The following is a 22,827-nucleotide window of genomic DNA, read 5'->3' as shown; positions in this document are numbered from 1 at the left end:
ACACACATATCTGCTACCTACCTACATATCGAGAATCATTGTGATCATGTGCCTCGCAGGAACTAGAGAGTGTTTGGCCTCAAATTCGTCCCAAATGGGAATCAGCGAGTGTGTGCGTCTATCGTGTTTGTGTGTGTGCGTGCCCGCTCATGTGTGGGAGGGCTGCTAGAACAGGGGATTTTTTGTGTTGGGGAAGAGAGAGGCTTGGGCACTTCATCTTCTCTTGTGTGCACTGCCAAAAAGGGCAGAGGTCAAAAGTCAGGGCGATTGGAGAATTCCGCGCTGCATGCCGACAGATCGGGTTTCAAGGGTGGGGGAGGGTCGTGGATCACCCTAGAGGGATAGGTGCTTGCGTATATGTGTGCACATGAGTACATGTATACATGTAGGTGCTGTGAGCGTGCACATGTGCACATACTCGGCCTGCGCGTGCACAGGTCCGTGTTTATGTGTGAGCTTGTTCGGGCAGCCCTCTTTTTTTTAAAACATCTTTTTGCAGCTTTAGTGCTCAGAGCTGTTGGAACTTTCTCTTGATGTTTACTGCTTTGGGGGAGTCGTTTGGAGGAGACTCACCCATCATACGGCAACACCTAAACTCCCCTGACCTCCATGTCACATCGTCCGCAGTTGAAAGACATCTATTCCAAAAATGCCTTAGATCCATTTTGGGCTGTTTGGCGGTCAGGAGCTCTGAAACCTGTCATGATCTGTTAAAAACAAAATAATTTTTCTTAAACAAATGATTATTCAGAGTTGCTTTTATGGTTTATTTAATAATGGGCAATTGCTGTGTAGATGAAGCACCTTGGTTGCTCAGATAATACTGTTTTCTATCAAGCTCTTGAACTGAGCAGGAGAGGAGAAGACAGATAGATTGTAGTCATTTTTGCTGCAGATTTTTGTGGCAGAAAAAAACAAGATTTTTTAAAGAAAAAAAAAGCCAACATTTTTTCTTTAAAAATCACACCAAATTTTAAAGAAAAAAAAGCCAACATTTTATCTTTAAAAATCAGCCGTGAAATAAACACAAAATACAGCCATTTAGAGTTGTATGTCCCTCCCCTAATCCAAAAACTAAAAACAAAAGTGCCTCCCCTGTGCTTTAAAAATTATTTGACATGCCTCCCCCCTTTTTTGCACCACCCCGTTACCTCTCATAAATAACATACAGTCCCTAGGTTATATTTAAATATTCAATTGAAAATCCTGTACTGAATTTTGCGATTTTTTTAAATATATATATTTGAAAAAAAAATAGTAATGAAATAAACCAAACAGGAGTAATTATGGTAATTTCAGAAGATTTATCATCTTTAGAATTTGTGTCAAAGTCATGGGAAAATTTTTTGGTAAAAATATGTAAGAGCAGTGAGAAGTTAAAAAAAACAAATGAAAGCAGATTAAAATATTTTCTAAATATAAATTATATTAAAATATTAATTTTTTAATACAATTTTTGTAAATAATGTTTCACCCTAGAAATGTAATTAGTGTGTTGATCTAATTTCTAGGTTGTTTTTTTTTTTTGCTTTTTTAAAAAAAAAATTGTCCCAATTCTCAAGAATGGATGTTATTCAAAAGCTGCACCCTCAAAAGAGCTTTTAGCCTTATCCCTGAGTGACGAGGTAGCTCTATAATAAACAAGAACCTTTAACACCTCACTCAGTTAGAGTTTAAACTGTTGACTCGACCGCAATCAATCCACAGAGACACATCCTGGGTTTAAACATTTAGCAGAAGGTGCAGTCATTCAAATGGTTTCAGATGCAAAGGAGTACAGACCTCAGCGACTCGCAGCTCCCATTGTGGCCTTTGTAACCGATCATTAACGAACATGTGCTCCGGGGCCTCCAGTGGCTCCCGGGGAGCCCGGACTGATCACCACAGCTGTGTTTCTATTGTGCTTACCCGCGGTGCCGAAAAATAACACAACACCCCAGCTCCGGCTATGTGCTGGAATTTATTGTATTTACTTTCCAAAGCGTAAAGAAGCAAAGGTTGGAAAAGAAAAAGCTGCAGTGGTCCAGCATGTAGGAAACATTTAGGAGGATAACGAGAGCGCGTTTATGAATCTAAGAAACATGCAGTGATTTATGTTGGTGTGGTGGAAAAGTTTCTTTAGGGATGATAATGTTACATGAAAACTGAAAAGAGGGTGTTAAGGGGCGGTGTGAAACTCTGTGGGGAATGGCTTTGCAAATTGTTTTTACTGTTGAGAAACTTAAATACAAAAGACAGATATTCAATGAAAGCCTTGTTCGTACACATTATATCCCAACCTTTAGATTTAAGATAAAGTTGTAGAATGTAACTAAGTACATTTACTCAAGTACTGTAAAGTAACTTTACTGAAATTTGGGGTACCTGTATTTTACTTGAGTATTTTCTTTCCATGTCACTTTATTGTTTTACTGCACTCTATTTCAGAGGGAAATATTGTACTTTTTACCTCAATACTTTTATCTGACTGCTGAAGTCACTACAGATTATTGCATAAAGACAGTTTTATGCAACTACAGCTGCAATGATTAATTGATTAATCAATTATTTGATTGCCAGAGAATTAATTGCTAACTTCTTTGATAAACATTCTTCAGTCTTAAGTCACTCTTCTTTTTTTTAAATTTTTACTTTTATTTATTTTTTGGAATAATTTTGAGTGTAGTGGGAGTTTTTTGCTGTTATTTTAATTAATAATTTTGATTTTTAGTGGGTTTTTTTCAATTTTTAAAATAATTAGGAGGTTTTTGTGTTTTGTGTGTTTTTTTGTTTGTTTGTTTCGTTTTTACATTTTTCTGCATTAGATACTTTTGCTTTTAGCATCAGTAGTTTTTTTCTGAATATACTTACTTAAGTAAAATTTTCAGTGCTGGACTATTTTTACAGTAAGGCATTTATACTTGTACTTAAGGAAAGGATTTGAATGCTCCTTCCACCACTGCATAAATTATAAAAGACACTTTTACACTTTGGATTTTTGATACTTTGGCTTCTTCGCAGCAGATCGATAAAGTACAAAACATGCTGAGAAAAACTTCAGATGCTAAAACATTACAATAAAAGGTCTTTGTCAGCGGTTTCAGTGTGACAAAGAAAACTGCCAAGCTCCCTTGTGACACTTTCTTTGACTTATGTTCTGCTTCACAATATGTGAATGTGGATTTATGCCTTTGGCACTCTGCGGTTTTTGTGGTTTTCGTGGTGGGCAGAGGAAGTGCCATACTTTGATTGTGCAATGACAGCAGCCTCCAGAACAAGAAGTTCTCTTTCTGTCTCTTTTGCTGTTTTTCAGGAGAAAACTTGGGGTTGAAGAATCGGTTCAGTCTCACAGAACGATTATTGTACGCAAGAAGTGTATGCAGATTCTCTTAAACAACCAGCCAGTGGGCACTGGTCATCACAAACTCATTCTGTGCAGCCAAACATTGTTCAAACCCACAGAATTTTATATTATATTCTTCTGGCAATATCAAAGTTTCCAAAGATACTGAATATGTCCATCTGAATTTTGGTACATGTGTGAAATATTATGCATGTTTCCAGTTGTTGGAATGGTGAAGCCATAAAATATACCACTCAAGTCTTTGGTTGAATATTTGACTCAAAGTAAACATCATAAAACCTCAATGAAGAGTTGGAAACTAATACGGATTATAGAGGACACAGTCTGACAGTATGGAGTCAGATGAGTTCAACAATCTTAACTCTATTTAAAGGCTAACTTCAGTATTTTGCAACCTGAACCCTATTTTTCTCTGTTTTTTTTTTTATCTCAGTGACAGGGAAAAATAATTATTGAAAATGATTCAGTGTAGACAGAGGCTGCTACAGGCTGCAATGTAACTGCTCTGGACATTTGTACATCGTCAATTTATATCCACTAAAAATGCTTGTTTTTGCTACTGACAGGCTCAAATTGTTATTTTCAGTGTCTGACATTACTGAAAGGATCCCTACAGAGACAGACAACTTTGTTTAAGAGTGTCATTTTTGTTCAAGCAGAAACAGCCCTGAAATCACCCTTGTCAAACCCACCAGAATGCGTTTAAATAAAGAGTAATTTTAACATTGTCAAACAAACTTCATCCACATTCGACGTAAGCAAAATTAAATTAAAAAAGTTCTCTTTGTTTGTCTTTCCATTGTTCCACCAATCACCAACTTAAGTCTAGTTTTAATTAACCATTAATTCACCCAGTTAAAGTGAAAATATGCTGGCGCATACACATATGAAACTGATCATTTAAATGTGAGTTGTTAGAGTTAACGTGTATGGCGATGGCTGATCTGGGTATACCAAAACGATCTAAATCTTCAGCAAAAAGATATTTTTCTGTTGGGATCCTTTCAGTTATGTTGTCAGACATAAATATGTGATGACCTGGGATAAGAATGTCAGAAGCAAAAACAAGCACTTTTAGTGGATGTAAACCGACGATGCTTAATTGTCAGCCCGAACTTGTTAAAAACCATCACTTTGACAGTGCTTTGGGTGAACGATCCAGACACCAAAAGATAACTTTTGCATCTGCATGATACACCCCCAGACGGCATCAGCTGAGAACGACAGAACAGGTTATATTGTTATTAAACGGTGTCAGGTTGAAATGCTGCTGGTAATGATGTAATATAAGGAGCGCAAGGGCGCTTATAGGGCGGGCAGGAAGGGTGGTGGATGGATCCAACAAACCCCTGACTTTTATGTGGGAGTCTGGTATTCGCTTCCTGTTTAAATGTAATATTTTTTTACACTTTATCATGTGCCTCTTTTGCTTCATGCTAACCATCCTATCAGCATTTGTTGACGTTGGTTGCCATGTGCTTTTGTTGCCTAAAGATAACCACCTGCTGCATCTTTCCACCATGTGCTTGTGTTGACTTCACAGTAGAGGCATCCTAGAACATAGAGCAGACGCAGAAGGATACCTGGGTCATAATATGTAGACGCAGAGGTCCACTGCAAAGCGGCAAACTGACAACTTGGGATGAGAACGTGTTGCAATTTCCATGACTCTTCAAGAAGCCATAATTACATTTTTTTCTTTCCCCACTTGCCCCATAGTGTTTGAAACATATTAGATTTAAACATAATTTCACCTTGCTGGCATACATAGAGGGACAGCCAGAGTCTCTGTTGTTTGGTCAGTGTATTCGGTGTATTAAACCAAGTACACACAAAGCTGGAGTGTTAATCAGTTGTACCTTCAAGATCCTACTTAGAAAAGGAACGACATACCTTTAATTTTGTCAGAATCGTACGGCATACACTTATAAAACCAGCTGTGCTTTCGTTTCACAGTTACTACTGTTGCACACGAGTTTTCACACCAGCACCTGTGCTCACGTTAAAAAGCATGAATCCACTCACACTCACACACACACTTCGGTTGTCCCTTTCAAAACGCCTGTACACTCGAGTCTTTCCACAGTATCAGATCCTTTACTGACCCTCTCATGCTTCACTGTCATTTTTTTTCTTTTTTTTTTTTACATGGCCAGGGATCATGAAAGAGTGCAAACGAGTCATTGATGGATCGGATGGAGCAGTCTAAACACAGGGCTTGACCTCCCCGCCCCTCCCCTCCTTCCACTCTCCAGGCTGTTTGAGTGTTCGGATCAGCGCCGACTCTCAGGCCCTAATGGAGGCAACTCATTTCGATGGGGCTCGTATCTTTGATGGCGAGCCCGTTAACAATGCGTCCTTTCTGTGACTGGGTTAGAATTGGCCAGCAGGGTTCCGGCGAGAGGGGAAAATGTAAACGGGGGATTAGCCGGACTAATGGCCACAACTTGTCATTGATGTTAATTAGCGTTAATTAGGACCCCCTTCATTCAGCAGGTTGGGTTGAAAGGCTGAGGCCATGTTGCTGGTGTTTTTGCAAATGTCCTGGCTTATGTTTGTGGTGGTCAAATTCTCATACACGCATTTTCACACACTCGCAAACACAGAAGCAATAGCGCTTTCTCGTTAATTTCAGCCTCTCGTCTGTGCTAAAGCTCGTACGCTGATGGCTTCCCTCTGTTTGTTCTTTGCTCGTTGTCAGAGGCCATTTGCTCTCGCCACAATGACTCCCTTTCACTGATCTTTGCAGCTATTCAGCCTCTTTTCTGGTGGTCAAGAGAAGAAACCACCATTGCACCTCGACTCTTTGCACAGCCCTAAAGCCAACCCTCCCCCCCTTCCCGTGTGTGTGTCCACTGATCCAGGAGGAGGACAGTGGCAGGGTTGTGAAAAACATTGAAAAGTCAAGGAATTTTCAAAGAGCAATTTCTAGGGCCTGGAAAACTTTTTGAAAACTAAATGCACCCTGAAAGTTGTGGAAAAATCATGGAATTTTGTTTCACGAACCAGGATAATAACACATGATGTATTCAGCTGTGGGCTCGTGGGTTTGGAAGTCGTGTTTTCTTTAAAAATCACCAAAAAATTTCTTTAAAAAAAAAGGTTTTTTCTTAAAATTAAAACAATTTTTTTAAATGTGTATATATATATATATATTAAAAGCTATTATATAGAAATAAAAAAGAAATGATAAGGAGTAACGATCGTCTTGAAATTTTACCTCAAAAGTCCTGGAACTGTATTGGTCAAAATGTGTACGAGCCCCACAGTGGTAGGATTTGGAACCTTTGGGCTTCCAAGGTTCCTCCACTGAGACGTAATCGGCCACTTTGTTGGGTCGGTTAACCCCGTATTGTCCTGGAGGCCCCTTAGAGCTTCGATGCCATTCAGCTCGCCCGTATCTCTCCCCCCTCTGCTTGTGGTGGCGGCTTTGTGCAGCACGTACATGTGCAAACACACATTCAGGAAACGGGTGACACTTACACATGCACACAAACACAGAGAGGGCATGTCCCGCACGCTACCTGAGGGTTGTTTTTACTTTGACATGCACGGCCACCCCTTCCAACGGGCTCGCTCTCCGGGTCCCAGCAGGATTCAGCGGTGTGAAATGGGGGGCCCACAGCTTGCTGCTGGTGGGAGTTAAGAGAGAAGAAGGGGGGAGAAGAAAAACGCTTCTCTCTGGCCAACACCTGGTATCACTTTATTAACCCTCGGCTGTCTTGACCCCTGAGAGCCAAGGAACAGCAGGGCCAAAGGGGGCCGCAAGGGAGTGAGAGGTGGGGGTTGGAAGAGGAGACGGGGTGCAAGGGGTGTGCGGACGTCACCGCGCAGCCTTTGAAGGGGGAAGCGATGCCCCCGCATCGGAGCCCCTGCGATGACTTTACCAGTACTGTGACCCCCCTTGACCCTGACACCCCCCTCTGCCCAACCCAAAACCCCCAACCCTTCCTTGCTGCAGCTGCTGGTTCCCATTGGCCCGCAGCGGGCCGCTGTGGCGGAGGGGAAGAAGGAATGGACGGAGAGAAGGAAAGAAGGGAGCAGGACGGGGGAGCAGCGAGAAGGGGGCCGTGCAAAAGGTCAACTGTTGGTCAGAGGTTTTTATTGGGATTGCAGGAGGGAGGGAGCGGGAGTGGGAGTATGCGTTAAAGACCACCGTCTGAGAATTTAACTGCAGGGAGGGGAATTTGGCCTTTTTCCACCCCTACACACGTTTAGCAGCTAGAGGACAGGCTGTGAGTAGATGCTCGCGGCCCAACGCTGAAAAGTGAACCGACACCACTGGGTGCCGCAGGGTCATTTCAACAGCTCCACTGAACGATTTTAGGGATTGTATACGGTGTGTTGACCAATGCTGCACGGCAACTGGACGGCAAAGTTGAGAGAGTCTCGTCACGTCACATGCATTGCTTATTCAGGGTATTGAAGATCTCTCGGGTCATGTAATTACGGTCGGATGGTAGGCCTGTGGAAATTCCATCAGAGGGACGTCATACTGAAGGATTAGTGCTGATCCAATCAGAGGTTACAATCGGTCCGAGGCAACTCTGAAAACCCTATATGAGCCTCTGATTAGTTGCTGGCACAGTCGACAGGGATTCATGATCCACAAATAGAACCTGTAGGAACAAGTTAGCTCCTCTGACCTTTCGTCAAAATCACCATTAAGATGCTTGCTGACCAGTTGTCAATCTCACCTGTACTCCTGACAACTGATGCACTTATACAGACAGAAGAGAGGGGCTACAACATCAAATTATTCTAATAATTATTCTCATATTAACTGATTAATTGGCTGGTATAAAAAATGAGTTCTAACAGTTCTCCCAGCCAGCAGTTCAAAATACGAAGATACTGAAAGGCCCCCTTTGCTCAAAAATGTTTTGTTCTCATTGCTACTTAATTTAGATATTTGACCTTCACTGCAGAGTTTGAGTTCAAGGCTGTTTCATTAGTTGAAGGGGGAAGCTTCTGTGTTCTCACCTTAACTCTGAGTTAAAATCGCCAAAAAAATTCAAAAAATGGTCCAATTTTTTTTTTTAAAAGAAAAATTCCTACGAAAGCATATTTTCTTTTAAAATTGGAGATAAAATAAATACAAAATACAGACATTTAAAGTTGTATGAAGTGGAAAAAAAATTCAGACATATTTATTTTTATGGCTTTTAAAATGTTTGTGGAAGGGATCTGTAATGTAAATGTTACTGAAATTAAAGGAGTCTCTCTGTCTTTTCTCATTCATCATTCATCCCATCAGCTCCACTCTGTGTTTTGCTGAGGACCAAAGGAAGTGCAGTGTTGAGTGCAAGCTCTTGAGATCTACAAGACATATTAATAAGTATTGCACAAACTGTGTAGTGTATTGAGAGGGGAACCTTATTAAACTGCTAAATGGCTTGTTGGGTAAAAACCACAGACTGTAAATATAATGGACAAAGCTACTGTGACGTCACCCTTTGGTTTGTGGAATCCTGTTTTGTAGTCTTGACTTTGGCATTATGGCCCTTGCTATTTTGTTTTTTTGAAGTCAGAAGTGACCATATTTGTTTTCAAAAAGCTTTGCATTTGGAGGGAAGACTCTTGTTGCATTTATGTGATGTTGTAAAGTCGCAGTTTCCGATCTAAAAAGTCATTCTTCTGACTGTTGTATTCCTTTGCTTCAAGGTTGTGAAGTAGAAACAACATGGAAGCTACAAAGAAGATGTCTTACATTTGAATTCTAATGCTAAGAGCATTTAAACAACAGGTTGATAGCTGTAGCTGCAGTTTATTTATATTTTTATTTTTTAATTTAATTTTCTAGATATTTTATATATTACGTGTAATATTTTTATATTTAATCAAGGTCAACCTACATGGACAGCAGTTAACATCAATTCCATATTAGACAATCACAACATGTGATCAGTAATTGATATTTAACATGTTAATTAATAAAAAAAAGTTTCTCACCATTTACTAAACATTGACTTTTGCCCACCATGTTCATGCATTTATGACATCATGTCGGCAGCTTGCGTGATAAAATAACGTTATTATCAATGTTAGTAACCTCACCTGGCGTGCTGTATAGTTAAAAGTCTGCTGTCTTGCTCCAGCTAATAGATGCATATACAGAGAAATGTTTGTTGTTGTTTTTTTTCTTGGTATTTAACTCAGTTGGTATTTGGTTATTAAAACTGCGGACTGATATTGATTATTTCGTAAAGATCCAGAGTAGTTACTCTGGTTTCTGCATTTTGTGTCTGAAACGCTGTCGTTTCCAAACGCAGCAGATGTAGCCGACCGCAGACAGATCACCAGCTCGTTCAACTCACTCAGGAGCCACTTGGAGATGGATCACAACTGCTCTCACTATCTGTGGTCTCTCTGCACTGAACTCCAATGTTGTCTCGTTTTTTGTTTTTTTTTAACTGGCCTCCTTATCAACCAACCTAAGCGCGCATTAAGATGACATCTGTCCGAAGACACAAGTTCCCTGAGATACACAGCTTCTCGCTCTGCGGGGGGAGCAGATTACAGGCTTTCTCTGGGTCCTGTTGGGCATTCATCCAGACTTCTCTCCACGACCTGGAAGACGACTGTGAAAAACAAGGTTATCTCCTGACTCAACCCCCGCAGTGCCGAGTCGACACTGTTTCTGCTGCAGCTCGCCTCGACTGGAGAGTCACAAGGTCTCAGCCTTCAGCCGGGGGTCCAGAGGTTAATTTATTGCTCGATCGCATGACCGCAGTTTGGAGTAAAAATGGCAGTAAACGTTGCATTATGACGGTGGAGGAAGGGAGGAGAATCAGAGTCGTGGTTAAGTGCATTGGTCGCAATGTGAACGCCTGACTGTTTGTTATCAGGGCTGCTTGACCACAACTGATAGACAGACAGATAGACAGATAGATAGACAAACAGATAGATAGATAGATAGAGAGATAGATAGATAGATAGATAGATAGATAGATAGATAGATAGATATTTCTCTCTCTCCGTCTTCCTTCTCTGTCTCTCTTTTTCTCTGTAGGCATCTTTTTATGGAACTGACATTCCTGGAGTGGTCGAAACAGAAGCCCTTGTTTAGAGGCGAAACCCTCCCACCCTATCCCCTTTTTCATCTTCCTAGTTTTGGAGCCCTGGGGTCAAAGGTCGAGACCCCCTCCAGCTTCAGAGACATGTCAGGTCATGCAAGCCACATAGCATTCCCTGTATAGCCCCCACCACCACCACCACCATCCCACCCTGCCTCCCCTTCACCCCAGCAAAAGGCCCGCTGCCTCTTAACAGTGACAAACCTCCCTTACACAAGAGGTGTGAGAGACTGTGCGGCTGAGTGAGCGTGTGTGACATTTTGAGAGACAGTGAGTACTAGCAATCACTTGAGGATTTTACATCGTTGAGGGTTTTCTGACAACCGATGGTAAAGTTTTAACCTTAAATTTAAAGGTCCAGTGTGTAGGAGTTATGGGGAAATATTGGGAGAAATAGCCAATAAGTATGTTTCCGTTAGTCTATAATCACCCTAAAATAAGAATTGCTGTCTTTTCGTTCCTTTGGAATGAGCCGTTTATATCTGCATAGGGTGCAGGTCCTTGTCCGTGAAGATTGCCATGCTGCACTGCCATGTTTCTACAGTAGTCCAGAGCAGACAAACACTAGCCCCTTTTACACTGCCTGTATAAGACGGTAATGTTGCGCCATTATGCCAATGAGGGGACAGAGTTTTCTCACCTCTAAGGAGGCATGGGTGGTAGTAACAGTCCCGAAACGGTGGCTGTGTAAATGGGACAGCCGGCAGGACAGGTGTGACATTTTTACAATGTGTTTTGGATGCAACCCACTGTAGAAGATTTAAAAAGGAGCTAGTAGCAGTTAGCAGCTAAATCAAAGGACAAGAACAGTGGCTGGAAATGTCCACAAATTAGGGAGACAGAGAGCTCCTTACACTCCAAGCAGAGGACGAGATCAGCCGCCATATGACAGGGATAGTAAACAATTTTTCTTACCATGTTCCATGCCATTGTTATTGTTTAGAAAGTGCTGCCAACATGTTTGTTATATATCCACACTGGAGGTCAAAGCTGTTGTGTTAAATGTCAGACCCATCAAGCCTATTATGTTTCCTTGATGCTGGCATGCTGTTTAAAATCACACACGAGCGACATGATGCTGCCAACATTTGGTTCTATGTAAAAATGCAAAGGTGGCATAAAGAAGGGACTACAAAGGGCACTATTGCACAATGTCTGTGTAAAAGGACATTGACCCCCACCACCACCACCATGATGAGCAGTATCGATAAAATACTGATTTGCAATGTAAAACTGCATTATTCAGTGTTTTAATCAGCAGGTCTGTGTCTTTCAGAGAAGAAGAGACCTCTGTGGATAATTCGGCTCCCAGTAAAAAACCTCCTGAACATCTGGATCAGAAAAAAAGGTGAGCACACATTAGCAAGGGCTTGTCTCACACATGCCGAAAAAAACAAAGGAGAAACATTGATTTATAGCCCAAAAATGCGTTATTCAGTTTTTTTATCGTTTAAATCTCAACTCACAGAAAAAAAAAATCCTAAACAATGAATGCTGAAGGAATTCTTACTGGAAGAAGTTTCACCTGGTTGCAATCTGTAATCCTTCCTGCTAGATGTCACTAAATCCCCCTAAATCTTACGCACTGTTCCTTTAAATATAAGCAAACTTAAAACACAAAATGAGATCTAAACTTACAGCTTAAAAGTAGTATATGTTAATGAAGCTGAAGTACTGATATGTATCGAATAAGGCGGTTTGTAATGTAACACTTTGAATTTTTGAAAGTCTGGCTGATAGATTTCCTTCAGCAAAACTGATAAGTAATGTAATTTCTTGGAAACTGTTTTCAGTGTTCCTTGGTTTAATGAATCTAAATAGCAAAAGTAAATAAACACGAGATGCTGGGTTGCGATAATAAATCAGTGATGTGTATTGATGATGTTTTTAAAAAACAAATCTGGGAAGGTTATGCATTTCCCTGTGTGAAATGATAAAGTCTCATCTGTCAGGACTGTAAGCTATGTGCTCGCTGTCTTTGTGAATCATACTTCAGTCCAATGAAATGATGCAAAAATAGGAAATAAAAGACCATAAATTAAAGCACAGCTGAATTAAAACTGTCAGGAAGCAATTAGAAAAACACCATAACTCCTCCTAATGGGGGCCAAAGTTGAACAGATAGCAAAATACGTGTTAAATGAAAATACCCAATTTTGGGAGTGTATGGCTGCCAAATGTTAAAGGTCACGAGACTCGGCGGGGCCTTTCGCTCGTGTCCTTTTCGCTTAGTCAGCGAAATGGAACCAGGGCCACAATCCCACAAGAGATGACATGAAAAATGGGTTTGAGATGCACAAACAGCGCCGAGATGTAGCGCAGAGAAGACGGTGACCTCTTTTCCAACAGATAAACAAATAACTAAATAAATCCTGGGGACACTGGGGGTGAGGGAAGCTACCCCTGAGGGGTCAGAGCAGGAACAGATAAATCTCCCTTAAAGACGCCATGCCTCTCCAAAGTTAACCTCTTAATCAACCCCAATCGGCCAGAGGAAACAGCGCTGACTTTCGAAAACTATCGGCTCTGTGTCTCTGCGGTGAGTAAACACCCTCGGACATTTGCACAGTGTAAACTGGAGCTGTGTGTGTGTAGAAATGTGGGATCATCCACTGCTGCGTGATGACAGTTTAATTAACAGTGGTGTAATAAAACAAAGTAAGAATAATTTGTTATAGTACTTGAGTATGTTTTGTAGTATCTCTACTTTACTTGAGTTTATATTTTTGTCAGCTGTCACTATTACTCCAGTACATTTCCTAAATAAAATGTGTGATTTTACTCCAATACATTATCCATAAGCATTTTAGTTACTTATTACAAAATAGGGAAGGATGAGGGGATGGACGGACGAAAGAGGGAGTGGGAGGGAAAGAAAAACTTCATGTGACTTTAAACTGTTCAGAACCTAATTATTTTCCAAACGCAAAAAATGTTAAATGCACTCATAAATCATTGCAAAGAAAATGTTTTTATTGGGATACCTTATTATGTGTATTTTTCACTCCAATGAAAGAAGAATTGTAACTCATAAATAAACCTTTTCTTTTTTTGTACAAAAAAATGCAAGATTATTCATTTTTCATGAATAACGAACCCATATCAATGAATAAAGCACTGCTTTAAAACACATTACATTAAAATCGAAAATAACACCCCCCAAAAACTCAAAATCATTTAAAAAATAGAAAAAGACTTAAATATTTATCAAAATAGTTGTTAATTAATTTCTGTGAATCTACTGAATGATTATTCAACTTATTGTTGCAGCTGTACTTGTATGAACTATTTGGTAAGTTAATTTATAGCAAAATATCATTTTATAAACTCTTCTTATATTTTTATGGAACAATCTTAATCTGAAGAGTAATTAAAGCTGTCAGATAAATGTAGTGAAGTAAAAAGTACAATATTTCCCTCTGAAATGTGTTGGAGTAAAAGTTGAAGACAGAAAATACTAAGTATCTCAAATTCTTAAAAAATCTGATACGTTAAGACTTTTGCTCAGTAATATTCTAACAGGAGACTTTATCTTCTACCAAAGTCATTTTTAATGAGATATCTGTACTTTTACTCAAGTGCGGCTTTGTGGTACTTTATCCAACCCTGTTAATTACATGTGCTTTTAAATAAGCACACATCACACACACACACACACACACACGTCTTTGTAAACTACAACTTACTTCTTCCTTGTCTGTCCGTCAGCGAGCCTCTCAGAGCCGAGCATCAGCGATTAACCTCCTGTGAGCACAAGAGCTTCAGATACTATCTGTTCACGGGTCACGCAAGACACGGGCTGCCAATGCAAGACCTCCTAACAAACATGTCATTCTCAGCTTTGAATTTCTATTTCGGTAGCTCGCTCAGGTTACATACCTGCTCGCTTGATGGCTCCTTTCCTCAATGGGATCATATTTAGCAAGCCGAGTGTTGCATTGTGGGCTCTGGTGTTGTCAGGCCATCCATAAATTAACAAGCAAAGCGGTGGCCTCTGCCTTTCCTAGGCCATCCGGTGCGGTCATGTTTACCACCCCTTGCCCCCCACCCTGACACCCTCGTGTGTCAGAGCCTCACCACACCAGTTGGTCCGACCATCTATCACTGAACACCAGATACTAACTGGTCACTGCTCTGAGCATCGCTTTAACAATCCAGTGTGTGGGATTTAAGGGTTTTTTTGTGAATAATCACCTGGAGATAGGAAGCATTATGTTTTTGTTACCTTAATATTAACTGCTTAGGTCTAGGAAGCACGTCCTCATGTAGGGTGATCGCCATGTTGTGCTGCCATGTTTCTACAGTGGCCCAGAGTGGACAAATCAAAATGCTGGCTACAGATAGGGCCACTTGCATTTTTACATCAGGTACTGTTGTAGCCCCTGCGCAATGAGCACGGGTGGAAAAACACTGAATTTTCAGTGTGAAACCAGTATTTTTCAGAGTTTTTACTGTTTTTCAGGTTTTATCTTCCTTGTTTTGGAGAGCAGGAAATCTGTGTTGATACTTTGTCCCATGGAAAAAACAAAATGTCATAAAAAAAGGTTTAAAAAATTAAGTCATATGTCTTAAAAAAGGTAATTAAAAGTGTCATTATATAGTATTTTATTTAAAAAAACGAGTTATGCACTTTTCTTGTGCACCCCTCAATCAGCTGCTGTCTCTCTCTCGCCCCTGATCTAAAACTTCAGTTTCAAAATGCACTAAAATGGTCAATTCAGCTGCACTCTAAAAATGAATTCAGGTGTGTAATTAAATGTGTGGTGGCAGGAGAAAAAATCTGATTCATTGTTTTAGACAAACCTTTTAAGTTGTGAACGTTATTTTGATTAGTTGTGTTGACATAAAAGTGTTATAAAGTAGCTTGTTATGGCCCTGCTTTAGGTACATTTTGCTGATTATACTGTTACTAAAGTAAGTAAAGGACCTGAATGTGTCTTCTATTATTAAAGATAACTCACACACTTTAAAATTTTCCTGTTTACTGCCATTTGATGTGGCTTCAACGAGATCTGATACTTTAATGTCATTTTATTCTTGCTTCACTTTTTTTTACTTTATATATATATATACATAAAGTTGCAGTCCTAAAGAGAAAGCATGGCATGACCACATACATGCCAGCATGTGTATTGTCTCTATGAATGGGGAAACATCACATACATCACTAAACCTGAAGTTGATCCTCATTTAATTAACCCCTCTCTGCTCAAATTCATCATAAGCCCCCGCTGTATAGAATTACACTCTAATTATTAGGGCCCCAAACCCTGAGGTGCCCCTGCATGGTCAACTGGCCCTCAGCTCATGGAGTCTCCTAATAACGAGTCACAGGGCTAATTGGGAGACAGGTAAGGTTACATGTGACAGCAATTAAGCCGCGCGCGGGGCCAAGCTCGTGGCCTCGGGCGTTGCACTCATGCAGGAGCCCGGAGTGAGGTCTTTTTTAGCGCTTTTTTCCTTTCTTTTGGGGGGGAAGCAACGTGCGGAATTACAGTTCCTCTTTTTGGGTCTATAGATAGACGGGATTATGTTAGTAGGATGTAGGTTCCTGTTGTTTTGAATGAGTGTTGATGCGCCCTGGTTATATAAATACAGCGAAAATATGATTTATTTATCACCTGGACTTCTCCTTTTTATACCTGTATTGTTTATTATATATGTATTTTATTATCAAAACGCTTAGGTGCGCTTTCATGGCAAAAAAATACAACATGCAGTCTAAGTGTCATATCGAAAACATATTTTATTATATATTGTAGAGTTTCATATAGGGGCGGAAAAGTCCAGATTGTTTTGCAACGTGTAATATATTCATGCCACCGAGGGACGAAGTGTGAGAGCGTGTCTAAACACATTATAACTTTTCAACCCTCTCGGTCCCATGCAGCACGGGGGCGGCGGGACACTCGACCCCCCGGCTGCGGTGTTGTTGGAATTACCTTCACATGACAAATCAAGACCCGATCTGGGAAAATAATCAGGTCCCCGCTGCTGCAGGCGCGGAGAGAAACCCATTAGAGAACAACACTGTCACTGTTAATTACCGCAATGGCCTTTTGTGCGCTGGCAGAGACAATATAACACAACAAACCCACAAAATCAACACTTTCTCCACTGGTAAACGATTTAGAGGGTTTTATGGCTTAGTGAGAAGTTTGGCACCTTTTGTTATTGTGGGGCTGAGAGGGGGAATGTTTGCTATATTCATTATTCCGAGAGATTTAGTGGTTAGTTTGGGGCACAGTTTAAGCTACAATATATAAATCTAGTTGGGATTAAAAACGTTTTTATATTTAGGTTGAAGACAGGCAATTTGAGACATCAGGTAAAATGGAACAAATCAAGTTTTACACTTTGGTTCCTGTAAGTTTTAGCAGCCAGTCACAAAACATGTTCTTGAGTTGAAACAATCATTTTGATTGGTTAGAGATTATTATATGCAGGGTAAAGAGTAAAAAAAGCCTTGCAAGGATAACCATGTGGCATGTTGATTTTCTCATGTAGGTCATAAGAGAACTGCAGCTAAAACAGTAAGAGTATAAGAACAATATAATTTTTATAGGAAATGGTTTATGTGAGTGTTTGGTGCATTTAGGTAAAATGGGATAAAAAAAAACCAATTAGTTAAAATTTGACATTTTTTCTGAAGTAAAACCGGTATGTTTTTAGGTGCCTTAGAATTCTAGATTTCGAATTTTTTTTAAATTCACTCAGAAAATATTAAATGTGATACAGTTGGTCCATATCAGCCACAATACTCCACACACACAGCTATGATCTTATGAATTAATGACTGAACTGATGAGTGAATCAACCATTTAAAAAACAAACATGATCGTACCGTTTTACCTGAACAAGTCATCAGAATAAGGTTGAAGTTCTTGACGTGTTTGAAGGGCCAATGTTTCTAAATTACTTTACTTAACATAGTTGAGATACATGACAAGTTATAAAAGTTACACTAAAGGTAGTCTGCTGAGTTTTAGGTGATTTTCTTGGTAATTTACCAAAAATTGTCATAAATTCCCTGACTTTAACCTATAACCAAGAAACCCATCTAAAGTTCTGAAGTGTTACTTTTAGGACTTCTTTTCTATAAAGAAAAATTGTTGCAAAAAAAAGCTTCTTTAGGGGTGTTTCTATAATTTGAGGGGCCCGGACCTCTGTAGAGGGGTCCTCCCTGTTTTTTTTTTTTTTTTTATATATAAGCACTATTTTGATATTTTTTGTGCACTCTGGCACCTTATTTTATTTTTATTTATTTTATTTAACCTTATACTTCCACTGAGTCACAAATTATCTTTTTTTCAAGGGCGTCCTGGCCAAGACAGCAGCATAACAAGTTTTACATAAGAATTAAACAGACTAAGAACACAACAGCAAAAAGTTAAAAACAAACACCATAAAAACTTTTAAAACAAAAACAAACAAAAGACAACAATAAGCAAGTTTAGTAATTTCAAAATTAACTCAGCCTGTCTTCTCACATTCAGATTATTGTGGCTGACACTGCATTATCTTCAATACTTGTAAATAAGAAAGATACTAAACATGTCTTTAGTCTAAAAAAACCCTAAAAACTTGTTGGTTTCAACTCAGTAGATGTCCCACTTGAGCCTAATTTTGGTCCCATTTTACCTGAATACTTTAAGTACTCACTGGAACCTCTTTACTATAAAAAAGTAACATGTACTGTGAACATTTTTTTAATTTTCAAATATCCTAGAGCCATTTTTGTACTCATATTTTTTTATTTTTTTTAACTCCAGTATTCTTATTATCTAAAGGAGAAAATCAGCATGCCCCATGGTTTACATTGCATGCTCTGCAGACCAGTGATTTTTTGACGCGTTGCTCTGCCCATTCTAGTTATCTCAGACTAATCTAAAATTATTGGATATAAAGGACATTTGTAGAGCAATAACATGTTTGGTGACTTTCTGCAAAGAGCCCAGGATGTCCCAAATTATACCTGACTTCATCCTGCCAGTGAGAAAACATCCCATGCACTGGACAGCTGACTGCAGATTGATGGGCAGGCGGTGCTGCGCGGTAGATAAAACGGCTGATAAACTGTGACCTTCCCTCGCTGATCAGAGGGCAAAACAATAAACAACATGACATTATATTTTCAGAAAAAATATCAAATCTTATTAGTCTATGTCTATGCCTAAACATGTATTTCTTAAAGACAGACATTTTTGAAAACATTTAAAGATGGTGTGAGGGGGGTCCTATCATGCATCCAAACAGAAATTGATAACAAGAAACAAACAAAAGACATTAACGTAACGAGAAGACAAAACAAAACAATAAACAGCAATTAAGAAAACACATAATCAATCAAAAAGAAGAGTAAATGTAAAAATTGTCCCTAAAACACAGGTAAAAATCACTGAAAGGCGGTTCTTAAAAAAGTGGGTTTATACACACATCTATAAATACACACACACACACATATATAGATACACATATAGACTCTCGTGTTTTATAATCCCCATGTTTTTTATGAAAAAAAAAAAGAAAACAACTTTATTTGCACAGTAACTAAAGCTTCAGATAAATGTTGTAATGTAAAAAGTACAATATTTCCCTCTGAAATGGGGAGTAGAAGTATAAAGTGGCATAAAAAGACTCAAATGAAGTAAAAGTTCCTCAAATTTGTACTACAGTAGTTGAGTAAATGTACTTAGTTACATCCCACCACTGTGCAGCACTTACAGTTTCCATGGCTTATTTAACCTTTTTAAAAGTTATTTCTTATAAAAACAGGTTTGTTATTATACTGGTTTGTGCGCTTAAGGTGCACGTTATTCTCAATGGGCTCCTGCAGTAAACCACTTCAAACTACTTGTATCACAACAACCGCTACTGTCAGTCAAACTCATCCTAATCGGCCACCGTCCAATCAGAATGCGCCTTACTTTTTTAACAGACTTTCTGAGCCAATCACAGGCGGCCCTCAGTGTCTCCCTTGTCCCACCGAGGGGCGGGGACATGACCTTATTTGGGGTTTATGACCTTATATGGAGCGCTGCCAGGGGGGCAGCAGGAGGAGGCAGCCTGCTGGTGACACTTTCCCCCAAATTGTAGCTTTGGCTCTCGGAGACGGGACAGACAGTCTTCACGGGGTGAAGCGAAACACTCAACGACTGTTGTGCGCGTGAAGCGTCGCTTGGACGATCACGGAGGATATTTTGGCTGCGTAAATACTCCAAAAGCTGACTGGGGCGCGCAACAACAACAGGAACAAGGATTGCCTCGAGACTGCGCTTCATAGGTTTCCACCACGAGCCTGCTCGGACTTAATAAATCGTTACTGAACAACGTGAAATGCGGTCAGTTTTGACTCGCGCGTGTCTTTCGGGAGGCAGAATTTATCTTGCGTGAAGCCAAACGCAGCTTTGGCGCGGTGGATAAACTGGAGCGACCGGCTGAGAATCGAAACGTTGTTGTCTCTTCCACTCCTTTTTTTCTAAATCCAAACGCAAGTTAGATATCGTTTTATTTTGACAGCTGACTTATTGGACTGACTTTTTCCAACCACTCTGAGGAACAACGTGTTTATGGATTGCTGCGCAGCGAGTAACACCGGGAGTTGTAGGCTGCGCTCGTGTGCATCGATCATGTTGATACCTCGCTGTTGCAGTAAACTTTGATAGATGTTTACAGAAGGAACTCAGTGATTTAGATACATTTCAGAAAAAATAAGCTCATTTAAACTCAGATTGACCTCGGGAGGAAGTGGGAAGCGCCTTTTTTCTGCCCTCCCTAGTTTTCCCCCCCAAGACGTCAGGACGGATCTGTATCACTTCTTCTTCTGTGATTTAAACAAAGACCAAAGTGTTTGGGGATAGCATGGCAATGGTAGTAAACCAGTGGCCAGAGAACATTTCTGCTGATCCGGGCTCGCAGCTCCAGATATGCGGCCAGGAGCCTGGCGGGGCACCGGGAACCCCCAACGGTTCCACCCCGGGGAACGACGCACTTTCCGGGGACAAGATCCCCAACGTGGACTGCATGGTGTGCGGGGACAAGTCCAGTGGGAAGCATTATGGCCAGTTCACCTGCGAGGGATGCAAAAGCTTCTTTAAGCGCTCGGTGAGGCGGAACCTGTCGTACACCTGCCGGGGGAACCGAGACTGTCCCATCGACCAGCACCACCGGAACCAGTGTCAGTACTGCCGGCTGAAGAAGTGCCTCAAAGTCGGCATGAGAAGAGAGGGTAAGGGCATAGGTGTGTGATGGATGTCAGCGCAAGGTTGTGGCATTGTCAATTTTGTGCGTAAATTTGTGCGTAATGTTGTGAAATATCAATCTTAACAGGCCATTACGCGCGGAGCTCAGCCATAAAAGATTTTATTGTCTTAAAACAACTCTTAACATTGGCTTGAACTCTTGTTTCCGGTGTGCTTTCACTTAATTTATTACTTTTATAGAGACTATATATTTGCAAAAAAAAAAAAAAAAAGAACACAAAGGCGCAGATTATCGTATTTGATGCAAGAAAACTAAAAAAAAAATCGATTTTTTGATTGGAGCCTGCAATCTTACCACATTCTCTTGCTATAACCAAAAATGTAATTTGTCCTCTCACATGTCAAACAAAAAGTGCCAAATTTTGTGCGTAAAATATGCGCCACATTCAGCGATGCCTGTTGATCCACTGCTTACGCGCTCCACAGTTTATCGTCACTCTTGTTTTGGGTAAATAATCAGCCACCACCTGCTTATTTCGCATTCATCCACCAAATCTAAACCATCCACCCTGGTGTGCACTCTGCTCCGCGTGTGAGATCCCTCCTTTGTCCCCCTGTTTTAATTATGCTGTTTGCTCACCGACACCCGGAGCCGCTATAAGAGGATGCCGCTACATTTGTGGTATTGTGTTGGATTAACAACGGGTCAGTTAGTGCCAAAGAGGAGCGGCGGAGACGTGTCGGTGCAGAGGGGCGCTCCCCTTATTAATTATCATTCAGCATCCCATTCGCGAGGGATGGGCTGGTGCATATTTTAAAATGTTTTAAACCAAATGGAGCCTTTAATTTCTTTCTCTAACCATCTGTGATGGTTAATGATGGATTTGTTGTTGTGTTGTCTTTTTTTATTGTTTATGCGCTTTGGATGGACTTCTGAGTTAGATGCAACAGTTTTAATCATCAACAGGCAGGTAGAGTTTGTAGAAATATTAGATTTACAGTGTAATATATTTTGGCAATGAGTGATAATGCAAACAGCGACGTGCGCGCCTGTCATTGTCACACACTTAAAACACAGGTGAGCCGCGGGCAATAAGGCTTTAACTGTCTTATGAGCGCAAAAGTCTGCGTCTTAAATGAAGCTGTCACACTTCGCCTCGTGTATTTTCACTCTCAGAGACGGAATAGGGTCAGCTGCAGCTTCCCAGTGTGCAATCGTGCTCAAGGACACTTGGGCAGGGGATGTTTAAGGACAGATAGTCTCTCCACAACGACCCCGCCGCCCTTTGTTCTCAGCCTGAGCCGCAGTGTAAATACACAGACGGTGGAAATACCCGTCCTCATAGAGCCTCAGATGAGATGATCCCTCAAGGGTTACCGCTAGTGCACGGCTCTGCCTGTGTGTGTGTGTGTGTGTGTGTGTGTGTGTGTGTGTGTGCGTGCACTGTACACACAGTCTAACCTCATGTAAAACACCCGTAAGCCACAGTGAGACTTAAAATATGACTTAAATCATAAAACCAGCCGAGAAGTATCAGTGATATATGTATTTTAATCTGTATTTTCTATGCAAATCCACTAATGTTAATTATCTTAATTGGTGATAAATTAACAGTTAGATAACCGAAAAAGTTATTTTGCACGCAAAGTAAAAGGTTTAAGCCCTTTAACTTTTTTTTTTGAAGAAAAACGTCCTAGCATTCAGCTCAGTTAGCTAATGTTTTGTTAAAAATGGCATTTTTACAGTCTTGCAGCCCTGAAGGCTGCCTGGTGTTCATGAGACAAGATCTCTTGCACGCTTTAAGAATCACATGCAGTCTTGCTATTTATATATGAGATAACAATATGACAGGCTGTAGACCAGTCCACTGTAAAATGGATTCACCATAACAAATAGGTGAATGTATTAAAAATAACTGGGAAGTGTTTTTAGTTCACAGGAATTATTTATTTCAGTTCAGTTTGAGATCATAAAAAAAAAAATTAATGTGTTAAAATAAGTCAAGAAATTCTTCAATTGCAGATCATTCTGATTATTTTTAGATATAAGGTATTAAAACTCATTATCTGCTCATTATCTGTTTTTGCAGTGCTGGCTTATAGATGTGCGCAAAAGGGTTTAAATGTGGAGCAGGTCAACTTACATTGGCTGAGCTCATCTGTTGGTGCATTTGAGGTCAGCAGGATTAATCCGTGTCCTTAAATC

The 22,827-nt window shown here is 40.3% G+C and overlaps 1 protein-coding gene across 2 annotated transcripts in view; it reads left to right on the top strand.

Moving 5' to 3' along the window:
* Positions 1-19,404: 19,404 nt before the first annotated feature.
* Positions 19,405-22,827, top strand: part of nr2f5 (nuclear receptor subfamily 2, group F, member 5) — a 29,667-nt gene continuing 26,244 nt past the window's right edge. Inside the window, exon 1 of one of the 2 annotated variants that reach the window (XM_042490657.1) lies at positions 19,405-20,647. In XM_042490657.1, coding sequence (XP_042346591.1) covers positions 20,281-20,647 — 367 coding nt within the window. In that variant the 5' untranslated portion in view covers positions 19,405-20,280. Of the gene's footprint in view, positions 20,660-22,827 lie in introns of both variants that reach the window. The other variant, XM_042490656.1, reaches the window with a different exon arrangement.

This window comes from Plectropomus leopardus, chromosome 7, assembly GCF_008729295.1.
Source record: "Plectropomus leopardus isolate mb chromosome 7, YSFRI_Pleo_2.0, whole genome shotgun sequence".
Lineage (NCBI taxonomy): Eukaryota > Metazoa > Chordata > Actinopteri > Perciformes > Serranidae > Plectropomus > Plectropomus leopardus.
This window is presented reverse-complemented; position numbering and strand designations above follow the sequence as displayed.